Source organism: Cryptotermes secundus, unplaced genomic scaffold, assembly GCF_002891405.2.
Source record: "Cryptotermes secundus unplaced genomic scaffold, Csec_1.0 scaffold562, whole genome shotgun sequence".
Classification (NCBI taxonomy): domain Eukaryota; kingdom Metazoa; phylum Arthropoda; class Insecta; order Blattodea; family Kalotermitidae; genus Cryptotermes; species Cryptotermes secundus.
In genome coordinates this window covers 33,387-45,139 of record NW_019720170.1, presented here as the reverse complement: position 1 = coordinate 45,139, position 11,753 = coordinate 33,387, and the positions used below count along the sequence as shown (strand labels likewise).

The following is an 11,753-nucleotide window of genomic DNA, read 5'->3' as shown; positions in this document are numbered from 1 at the left end:
GACACATTTTATATTAATTGTAGGATACAGTAAATTCTTAGAACAGTAACAAGGGAATGAACAGTTGGCTCATTTATTGATGGAACAACACACATACTTCCTGCATAACTACAACTTTTCAACTCATGAACTTTATCTTGCGTTTCGTAGAAGGTGCACTGCCAGGTCTTCGTCTTCCTGTAATGAAAGGCCAGTATCCAATGGCTCATCTTCTCGAAATCTTTTTCTCTTTGACGGCTGGAACCTATGGTAGAAACAAGTTGCAGTTATAACAATACTACACCATAATGTATAGAGCATAAATCATGTAAGCAGCTAAGTCGGTCTCTACAAAAAGCTACATCTCATTTGTGCGGTATTTATTTTAAATATTAAAATGTCCCATTGTTAAGTACATGAATATATGATAAAATGAAAAGTTAATTTATATTTGCATATGGCACAGCTCTTGGGTGAGCATCAAACTAAATGATTTGTCATATGAATGTTCATTCTCATTTGAAGGAGAAAGCTCTAGATCGCATTAAGTGGAGGAACTGTTTTGGAAGAGACTGTGGACCTGTCGTCTTGACAGATTACTGATGAATGAATGAATGAATGTGAAACTGGCAGTATATCTTTCTACTTTTGTGCTGCACAAATCTTGTGTTCTTAATAGGTAATGTAAATTTGTAGTTCAAAAGAATTTAGCTCATGGGTTCATGTGCTCAGCCTGTGTGTAAACATGGTCATGCCACTGTATCGTCCTCCAGTTAGAAGATATTATTGCTTGCAGTTGTACCAGTAAATATGCTACAGAGCCTGATTCATGATATTTCATACCAGGAAGAAATTATCAGTTAAGTATGGATTCTGCCTCTACATTTTTATTACTGACTGTAGTATATCAAAATGCATCAGCTTGGGGTGCCCACCAGTGACATATTGTTGACAGTAAATTTCATGAATACTGGTCAATTGGATCTTCTAGACACTTCTAATGTTTTAACAGTTCAAAATATTATTTTACATTTATGGGCCATATCATAATAGTATGTACATAAGATACATTTTTGTTTCCAGTTCATTATATATACAGGGTGATTCAGAAAGATGGACACAATTTCAATTGGCTATATTTCCTGAATTATATGTTGCATTTGAATTCTGTAAATTACACTTGATTATACATACATGGAAGTTTATAGATGTTCAATGTGCCCCCCCCCCTCTGGCTGCATGGATAACAAATAGACGGTAGCTGAATTCATCCTACACTCGATGACAAATATCTTGCGTCACTGAGTTCACCGCAGCTGTGATACAGTTTCTTAGGTCATTCAAATTTGTGGGAAGAGGTGGTACACGCCACACAGTTGTTTGCGATAGTCCAAGTTCTCTACTAGCACTACGGGTTGACTTCATTGGGCTGCGCTCAAAGTTCACGCGAATGCACTCCATGTTCTCCTTCGATACATGCGATTGGCCCGGGACGCAGTGATGGAGGGCACTAGCAGTAGTACTAGAAACTTTGTAACATCCTCTTTCAAATGTACTTTACAGAATTCAAATGCAACATACAGTTCAGGAAATATAGTCAATTGAAATTGTGTCCATCTTTCTGAATCACTCTGTATATATATGACTCAGTTAAAATGTATAATTACAAATTTTAAATAACTGTATTGGCAACCTGAAGATGACCATGAAAAGTATAGTAAGTCCACTTATTATTATAACTGGTATATATATATATTGTCGCGTGCTGGGAATCCAGAAGGTATACTTTTATGGAAACGCAATAACAGTAGGCCATTGCCTAGGAATACCTTAAGCAACAAACGTGTTTCCCCGGAGATGAAAGAACAACAGATGGTTTGTTGCATGACAGCAGCTGAGACCAAAGGCTCTTACATGGTGCGCTATATTCCATCCAAAACCAGGTTATAACAGTCCAGCTTCAAAGGGACCAGACAGTTTTAACAGTTAGTTTGTATCTGACTCTAGCAGGAAGAGTTCTTCAACAAGGGAAAGACACTTGACCAAGGAGAGCGGTGCAAGTCATTATAACAGGGAAGAAGAAGTTTCTGCAGATGTTATAAGTAATCATAATTGTACTTATGTGTGTAAAAGCAAGTGTCCAATAAACTGATCCGCTAAATCCGAGACCTGCATGAATTGATTTCTCACGTTACATGTGCAACATGCGACAATATAGACATGCATATGCTCTAATTAATCATTTCAGTAATTCTGTGCTTACATGCCTTCTATATAAAAAAATCTGTAACTAGCAACAGTCAACAGGTTCATTCATAAACCAAGCAGAATATATGTGGGTAAGTCAATAAGTAAGTTACAAATGGATATGGAACTTAAACAATTTCTCAACACAATCTCCCTGTACATTGAGGCACTTGTCCCATCGTCTCACAAGCCCCTGAAAACCAGCAGCATACAAATCTTTGGGCTGCTCTCAGAACCAGGTGGTGACTTCCCTTTCTACAGCTTCATCAGGAAAACGTTCAGCCGAAAGATGATGTTTAAGAGGGCCAAACAAATGGAAGTTGCTTCAAGCAAGACTCATCACCTGTGACCATTCAGGCTAGCATATCGTGTCCTTCATCATGGTAGTGATTGAGATGCTGTAATGCCAGACCCATTCTTTGCATTTTGTGTTGTGGGGTCAGCATGCGCGGTACCCATCACGCACAGACTTTGTAGAAACCTAACCTATCATGCGACTTCCATTTGTTCGGCCATCTTAAACATAATGTTCAGCTGAAAGATGATGTTTAAGATGACCGAACAAATGGAAGTCGCATGATAGGTTAGGTTTCTACAAAGTCTGTGCATGAAGGGTGCCGCGCATGCTGACCCCACAACACAAAATGCAAAGAATGGGTCTGGCATTACAGCATCTCAGTCACTACCATGATGGACACGATATGCTAGCCCGAATGGTCACAGGTGATGAGTCTTTCTTGAAGCGACTTCCATTTGTTCGGCCCTCTTAAACATCATCTTTCGGCTGAACATTTTCCCAACGATGAAGCTGTAGAAAGGGAAGTCGCCACATGGTTACGACAGCAGCCCAAAGAATTTTATGCTGCTGGTTTTCAGGGGCTTGTGAAACGATGGGACAAGTGCCTCAGTGTACAGGGAGATTATGTTGAGAAATAAAATCATTTTTCAAACCAGTACTCTTATTATATATATATATATATCCATTTGTAACCTGCTTATTGACTTACCTACATATATGAGCTGGACATACATCAAAATACAATATTGTAAGCATGTATGCTGGACACAGAACTGCACTGGTCGTCATTAAAATGTTGAAATTGTGACAAAAAGTGAATTTAAGATTATCCTCAGTTTAATATTCAAATTTAGCATTCCTTAAAGAATTCTTAAATGGGAACTTTTCTATAGCTCATTTCTTACATGTGATTCTTATCTTCCTCCTCTAAGCAGCTGTCACCATCACCATCATCATCATCATCACTGTCATAATCATCACCATCGCCATCACTGCCTCTTCCAGCATGAGACAGTTCATTCCTATCAGAGTCTTCAGCACCCATATCCCTTAAGGGATACACTTTGTCAGGATCCGGTAGCCAGGATAAGTCCAGGTGACCCTCCTCAGCATCCTCTTCATTGTCAAAGTCCTCCTCAGATTCAGACTTTTCTTGCTTTTTCTGTTCATGTCTTGCCTTTTTTAACTTCACTTTTTCTTCCCTGAAAAAAGAGAACATACCATGCTGAAAATAGTAGTAAATAATGGTTTTAAATATTTGGTACACTGGTTACATACAGTGCAAAATAAAAGTCTGTTGGGTCCCTTAGAAAGAGCTAACATCAATCACTGGATAACCTGTCAGTATAACTAAACCCAGTAATTCTGAGTTTTATGCACCATCATCAAAACCCTTTAGAACGTACTTGGATATATTAAACTATACATATATGACATGACATTCCAACATGTGCCCTTACAAAGAGAATCAAAAGGAAAATCTTAGCAATGGATGTAACATTTTTTTAGAAGTATTGAGGGTAAAACAAGATAGGACTGAATTGGAAATAAAAGTTTTAGAACAGAATACAAGGAAAAATTATTAGGGGGGATTCAAGACTCATCATCCATCAATCTGTATAAAATGGAAATTTTCCTAGATGATGATGAAGTAATATTTGGTAATATTTATTGTTCAAATTTGAGCTATGATAGCCCAGTTCGTAAAGTGGTTTCCTTCTGCTGGTCATCACTGTACCTGTGTACCTAAGTGGAGTCTGTCACATGCCCCCTACTCTGAAATGAACTCTTTCACCAAAGCTCAAGCAGACTGAACTGACCACAGTTGGAGACATCAACCACTATGTTACCTGTGTTTAGCTTTGATCTTGTCTCTGAAACGTTGCTTGTCATACTTGTCTTCTTCCCTCAGCACTTGCTTTGCTTCTTCAATGTCAATTCCACCTCTAATCTGTGATTCATATTCTCTGGCAAGATCTGAAACTTTTTCCTTTGCATGGTCCAACACAGCCTGCAATAAAAATTCTTGTGAAACTGTACAGCAGGAGGTATTGAATCAGTCACAATAACAATAGAGATATTTCTGAGTACACACCTGTCCTTCATCATTGAATAATGTCTTTTTGTTAGCTATAATCTTCTTCTTGAGAATTTTTTTTGCCATAGCCACTTTTGTAAGAACTTTCTTTTTTGCATTCTGATGGAAATTTTCCTCTGGTGATGGAATTTCCATTTCCAACTCATGGTCTCTACGTTTTACCTTCAGTACATCCAGTTCACTGTCACTGTCATCTGGAAATTTAAAATTTGAAGTTAGCACAAGACAAGGCAAAAATCACTGGAAACTTATTCTTAATCCTTCCCCCACCAATGAACTGTGCTACTGCTAGTTAGGCAGGCTGTATCTGCCATGGTTTAATCTAGATGATGCTTAGTACAAGCATCTCATAAACATATCCAAACAAACTTCAATTTGGCTGCACAGTTTTCAAATGCATTCTTTACATAGTGTTGATGTTCAGCTTTTGTGTTTGCAATGAAAAGCTGCAAAAATATGTCTAGCAGCTTTGTCAGGCCTGTCTGTCAGTCTGCCATCATGTAAAACCTTGAAAACCACTGAATAGATCTTCATGAAATTTGATATTGGAGAGTTTTACTAGAATTTGAGTCATGCCTCAGTTTTGGTTATGTGAAGATGTATGTGCAATTTTGCTCACTAAATATCACAGTGAAAATGTTTTAAACAAAAGTAGTAAAGAAAAACAAAACATCTTTCATGCCCAGTCCAATTCTTCTGTAAGTTTTATGGTTTTAGAGATCATTAAATAAAAGAGATTTTTATGTTGTGTCATCTTGTAACAAAAAAGATTTAAAGGAAATAATGGTGAATGTGCCAGAATTATGCTCTGCATACATTTCTTAATTGTTAAAAGATACAAGTAGAGTACCAGCAAAGCTAATGAACAGTATAGATATTACCATGCACAGAATTATGTTATTTAATTTATTAAATATATACTATAGCATATTGAAATGTTTGATGTAAGACTTACATATATTGATGATTTTGGTGTATATGATTCTTGAGAAATTTTATGAAAATTGATATTCATCAAAAGCAAATATTACAATAGACCAATTCCAACTATGTTTAAACAAAGGTTTCCAGTATGACAACTATCACTGGAAACAATCCTAAGCCAGTTCTGTTCACTTCTCACTCTCAAAAGCTACTTCCCTAAGATTCACCTTAACATTATTCAGCCTTGAAGCCACTGTCTTGGTAAATGCTGTGCTGAAAACATGATCTTCTACTGATAACTTTGAAACATTGCTAAGTACTAAGAACATGCCATTACCAGTGACCCAAACACCATTTTCAAAGTTTTCACCTGAATCAGCTCTTACAATTCCTTATCTTTTTGTGTCCTGGTCACAATAAATCACTATTAAGCTGCAAACAGTTTATCCCTCTCTGCTATGAACTGTGTCCTCTCTGGCAAATAAGTTTGCCTGAACTCACCATATTCCTTCTAAAAGACATAACATTACTGACACAAAACTAGCAGAGAACTGAGTGCTGACCCATTTCAAGCCACTGCTTGAAATAATGTCCATAGTGGGTGGTGTGTCTTCTCTTTGGCTGAAATTTGTATATTATCTCTTAACAGTTTCCCAGGCTCTATTAATATCCACATCATCAACTAAGTTTTCAAAAGCTATGATCCTATTTCAGATTTCAACCTAATACCCCCCTACCTCATTTAGTTTATTGAAAGTGAACGTCTCCATATGAAATCTGTGTGTTTGTTTGTTTACTCACTGCCAGTCTCTCCCTAACTTTGACTATCTCCAGTGATGAGTATCACACTCTGCTCCCCTGAAAGATTGGACACTAAGCACATTTGAATGTCATCTACCAAAACATGGTCAATTTGATGTGTGTCTTTCCATGAGATGTCCAATTAAATTTGTGAACATCTTACTTTTCAAAAACAGATTTTTGAATGTGGCAAAGTTTACTACTCTAACACCATTATCATTAATAATTTTGTGTAAACTCTCATTCCCTATAGTTGGTTCTTCTACCTACTTTGGCAAGATTTTCACACGGTATTCAGGGAATTTATCGAATAAATGTTCTAGTTCCTAAGAGAAGCTGCCCTCCATATCCTCAATTTTATCCTCGGTTGGGGCATGAACATTCAGAACAATGACATCACACGAGTGACCTCTTAGTATTATGTATGACATCCTGTCACTAACAAACTGCACCCTCTTTTAACTGCTGATATGATTCTCTTATATACAAAGAAACCTGTGCCTAATCCATGATTCTGATTCCCCTTTCCATAGAAAAATGTGTATTTGCATGCTGGTTTGGTGCCCCCTCTGTTCCATCTGACTTCCTGTACCCTCACTCCATGTAACGTATGTTTTGATATTTCCTTCACAACTGTCATGAGCAAACCTGCCCTATACAGACTGCTTACATTTCATGTACCAAATCTCATGTCCATTTTCCTTATCTGAGTTCATTTATCCAAAGAACCTATCCAAGTCTAAGGCCCTATGTTACATTTTATAACAAGCTTATTTTTTATGGTGAGTCGGCCCCAAGCCCAACCCCCAAGCTGGAGGATCACCCCTTGTTGGCTCTTCATGACTGCTTATTCAGTATATTTGCAGCTACCCTCCATATCTGCAGGCTTTCTCTTCCATCCACAACCTGAGAACACACCATGCTTTGGTATGCTTGTAATGCAAAATGTTGGCTCTTGTGTACACATTTTTCCTCACAAAATATTTTCTTGTGGGCTTATGACCGGGTTTCAGACAGAAATATTCAAGAGGGGATGGGATAGTAAATGCCACATAAATCATTCTTTGTTCCAAATGTGGTTTCTCTTCAAAAATTATGTATACATTCCTTGTCTTCCCCATACAAGCCACATATCAAACCCATTTCAATCCCCCTGAATTCACAACCCAGTGAACAATTTCGATTATGAAGTTCCTAATTATGTAGTAATCCAAACTGTCTGAGCTTTCAAACAACTGTTTGGATTACATAATTAGGAACTTCATTTTGCATTCATCAGAGTGTCTTAAAATCTGGAATATGACAGACAATGCAAACCCATTCTCACCATTCCCAAAGGCCAGGGACTGCTGTGTCAATCTAGTGCCTTGCTTCTGATTGCTTTCTTCATCTGAGCTTTCACTGCTACTGGTGTTCCTAAATTTCTGAGAATTCAGTGCATCTGAACTAGGTAAAACCCACAAATCTGAATCCTTTCCCAAGTTCTCAGGTTTTGTTATCTGCTGTCCTCGCTGTTTCTGAGCTCTCTGAAGAAACCTGATTCTTGGTGGTACTGCCAACCCTAAAGATCTGAAAAAATGGAAATCTACAATTAATTTTTATAGTGTACACCAACAAAGTGGTGAAACAAATAAGACCTCTCACCACAGGTTCTCCTTGTGAACTGGCAGTGAAATATGTATATACAGGAACAAACTGGTTAGCTTCTGCCCCACAACTTTATTTCAGTTCTTACCTGGAATACAACTCAGTGTCCAGGGCATGTATGTTGAATATTTTCTTGTTTTTCATAAGAAATATAGATTTCACGTAAGAGACAAATGCACGTTGAGCTGATTCTTTTAAACTGGGATCTCTCGCCAAAAATGCCTCCATTTTCCGTAGAGGAGACTGTAATTTCATTGGGTTGATTCTGTAAACAAAGAGAACATCTCCCGTTATATGAATATTATGCTGGACATAACCAATAGTTTGGGTTGGGTAGAAGATATTTTACAATGCTCTCAGTATCTACAGTATACAGTGTCGAATGTAAGCATCTTCACGAAGGGACTGAGGAAAACCCTATCATGATAATCAGTGTCCCAGCAGAGATTCAAACCAAATACGACTCTACAGAGTTACTGCTATACCAACCCTTTTGGTGTATCTGTTGTGTTGGGTTTATTTGATATGCACATTTCAGAAACTGTATCTGTTTCCATCATAAGGTATAAGGGGGGAAAGAATCATACCCAGTTGGGCCTGTCAGAGCAAATCTCAATCACTGGATCACCCAACGTTAAGATCTGTATAATGAATCAACCATTGTCACAAACCAATAGAAAACTGTAACACTTCACACTTTCAATCTTGGGGTATTTAAATATTTAAACCTCATGCACCAAAATATTTTAAGTTATGTTAAAAAAAATTGTAACTTCTGTAATTTTTATATAAATATTTTAAATTTGAACATACAAAAGTATATAACCTTTCCTCAAGTGCCTTGTTGAAAGATATCCTCTTTATTGGTTGTTAGGAGATGCCATGGTTGTCAATCTGGAGGCTGGTACAGCAGAAAAATTGTCCACAAATGAAGATAAAATGACTTACACTTAAACAGTCAAATAACTCCCAATAATTTATTTTCAAGTGGTAATTTTCAAACAGATTCACACATCATACTTCTGCCAGTGCGCTGTTATAAGCTTCTTTGTAGCTTTTCCTGTTCATTGGCTACCAATGTCCATGTATGCTCTTGCAGGTTCACAGAGACTGTCTTACATCTGTGTTGCTGGAATTCAGTATAGAAAATATCTGTAAGTGTGTCTGCAGAAGTACTCCTGGTCCACTCCTGCTCTACACCACCGAAGAGGCCTTCAGCAAACATCTCATAGATCAGAACTAGTGGGATGATTTTTCCCTTCATCTCTTCTTACTGTGTAGTATGTGAGCATTTACCATATGCAGATTGAAGAAAACTTCCTTCCCTCACTTTATTGATTTCCTCTGGACTGAGTAATATGCCAACATTTCATCACACTTGTCAACACCAATTCTGTACTTACTGTAATCCATAAGCACTGCACATTTTGATTTTTGGTGCTGTCCCTTGATGTTAGTATGTATAACACTGTATACTCCATTGAAAGTCAACTGACATTTTGGAGGAACATACCACCTCCATTTTAATGCTGGTGTTTTTTGTTTGGCTTACTCTTCAACCCTTACAATGCAGGCAACATACTTCTCCAAAATGTTGGCTGACTTTCAGCAGACTACCTGGCATTATATCCCAGACAGTACAACTCTTCAAGGAATTCCCTGATTTTATGGAACCTGAGGATTCATTGCAATGTTCATCATACAATACTCAGCCAGTTTAATCAAGTCCACACTGTCATTTTTAGCCTACCCTCCTTAGTTTTAAAAAATTAAAGTAGGCTTATGAGATCACTTTGCTTTTGTTAGTTGCGGCCATGAGGAGTTTGAGACAATTGCCAGCTGGTAAGGACATGAGTACAGGAGCTGAGGGATGGACACTGATAGGGGTCATTACCAGGCAACAACTGATGTAGACATAAAAGATCTTATTTATGCCGCGTTGCAGTGATTTGCAGAGTGCATAAATCCATGAAACCAATATAGTTTCCTGTAGTTACAAGTTATAGGTGTCCAATAAATCCAATTACCAATCCAAAGTCCATGTCTACTAACATGCAACAGCAAGGGTCCCCCACTAACAATGTTTGAATGAACCCATCTTTATGAAACTTGGTATGCACATGGGGCAATCCAAAAGTTTCCGAAATTTGAATTTTGCGCATGAATGATTATGAGTACATCGAAATACCACTAGGTGTCTCCTCACACATCCTTCTTGAATCAGTGTGGCAAGCGGCATCAAGTTGAGTGGTTGGGTTTATTGTTGGTGAACATATTTCCATTGTTGTGTTTCTGTGAGTTTGTGGTTTTGCGATGGCTGACCTGAGAGAGCAGCATGTCTGTATAAAGTTTTGTTTCAAACTTGGGAAAACCGCTGCAGAAACACACCAAATGTTGAAGCAAGCTTTGGTGAAAACAGTTTAGGCCAGACACAAACTTACAACTGGTATAAGCGTTTTAAAAATGGCCGAACATTGACTGATGATGACGATCGTTCAGGACGGCCGTCAACAGGCAAAACACCAGAAAATGTCGCGAAAGTTAAGGATCTGATTCTGCAAGATCGTAGACTGACCATCCAAGACCTCTGTAACACCTTGGGACTAAGTTATGATACATGTCAACGAATTTTGTCAGAGGAACTGAACATGAGGAGGATTGCGGCGAAGTCTGTGCCACGACTGCTGCAAATTGAACAGAAGCAGCATCGCTTGGAAGTCTGCAGGGAACTTCAGCAACAGCTTCAAGAGGATCCAAACTTTCTTTCGAAGGTTGTCACTGGTGACGAAAGTTGGGTTTATGGCTACGACCCTGAAAGCAAGTGGCAATTGTCGCAATGGAAGAGCCCTTCTTCACCTCTGCCAAAAAAAGCTCGACAAGTCAAGAGCAACATTAAGTCCATGTTGATCTGTTTTTTTTTTATATTGACAGGATTGTTCATAAGGAGTTCGTCCCTCCTGGTCAGACAGTCAATAAAGAGTTCTATCACAATGTTCTAAGGCGTTTGAGGGAGAACATGAGGAAAAAACGTCCAGAGAAGTGGCGACTGAGTACTCCACCATGACAACGCACGACCGCATACGGCTTACATTGTGCAGAAATTTTTGGCTAAAAACAAGATGGTAGTTGTTCCCCACCCACTCTCCTCACCAGACTTAGCTCCATGCGACTTCTTTCTCTTCCCCAAGATGAAAATCAAGTTGAAGGGGCGAAGATTTGATACAGTTGAGGAAATTCAAGCAGAAATGCAGATGGTACTAAACACCCTAACAAAGAAAGACTTCCAAGATGCATTTGGAAAGTGGCAGAAATGCTGGGATCGGTGTATGCGCTCCCAAGGCAACTACTTTGAAGGTGATGGTGCAGAATAAGATCTAGGTAAGATGTAATAGTTTTTATTAATATATTTCGGGAACTTTTGGATTGCACCATATACAAAGGGGGACCCAAAAATAACCGGAACCGACCTGTTGCGCGCGCATGCTTTGTAATTACGAGTTGTGCTGCTAGGTGGTGTTAGCTGGGGGTCTCCCGCGACTGTTAGTGAACTGGTGTCAGTCTGAGTTAAGTGGTTTGTCTGTGGTGCTCTGTTGTGTGCGTTCCTGTTTCAACCCTTTGGCGATTGGTGAGATGGCCGACCAGAAGGAACAAAGAGTGTGCATGAAATTTTGCTTTCTGTTAGGGAAAACTGCAGCCGAGACTGTTGGGATGCTTCGGCAAGCCTTTAATGATGATGCTTTGGGGAAATCACAGGTCTAC

At 38.6% G+C, this 11,753-nt stretch overlaps 1 protein-coding gene across 1 annotated transcript in view; it reads right to left on the bottom strand.

The window, feature by feature from the left end:
* Window positions 1-57: 57 nt before the first annotated feature.
* The window catches only part of LOC111867718 (probable ATP-dependent RNA helicase DDX10), a 37,943-nt gene continuing 26,247 nt past the window's right edge, over window positions 58-11,753 (bottom strand). The window contains exons 9-14 of the mRNA XM_023857797.1: window positions 8,083-8,259; window positions 7,675-7,916; window positions 4,620-4,816; window positions 4,375-4,535; window positions 3,430-3,726; window positions 58-244 (exon numbers count right to left, since the gene is read on the bottom strand). Coding sequence (XP_023713565.1) covers window positions 133-244; window positions 3,430-3,726; window positions 4,375-4,535; window positions 4,620-4,816; window positions 7,675-7,916; window positions 8,083-8,259 — 1,186 coding nt within the window. The 3' untranslated portion in view covers window positions 58-132. The remainder of the gene's footprint in view (window positions 245-3,429; window positions 3,727-4,374; window positions 4,536-4,619; window positions 4,817-7,674; window positions 7,917-8,082; window positions 8,260-11,753) is intronic.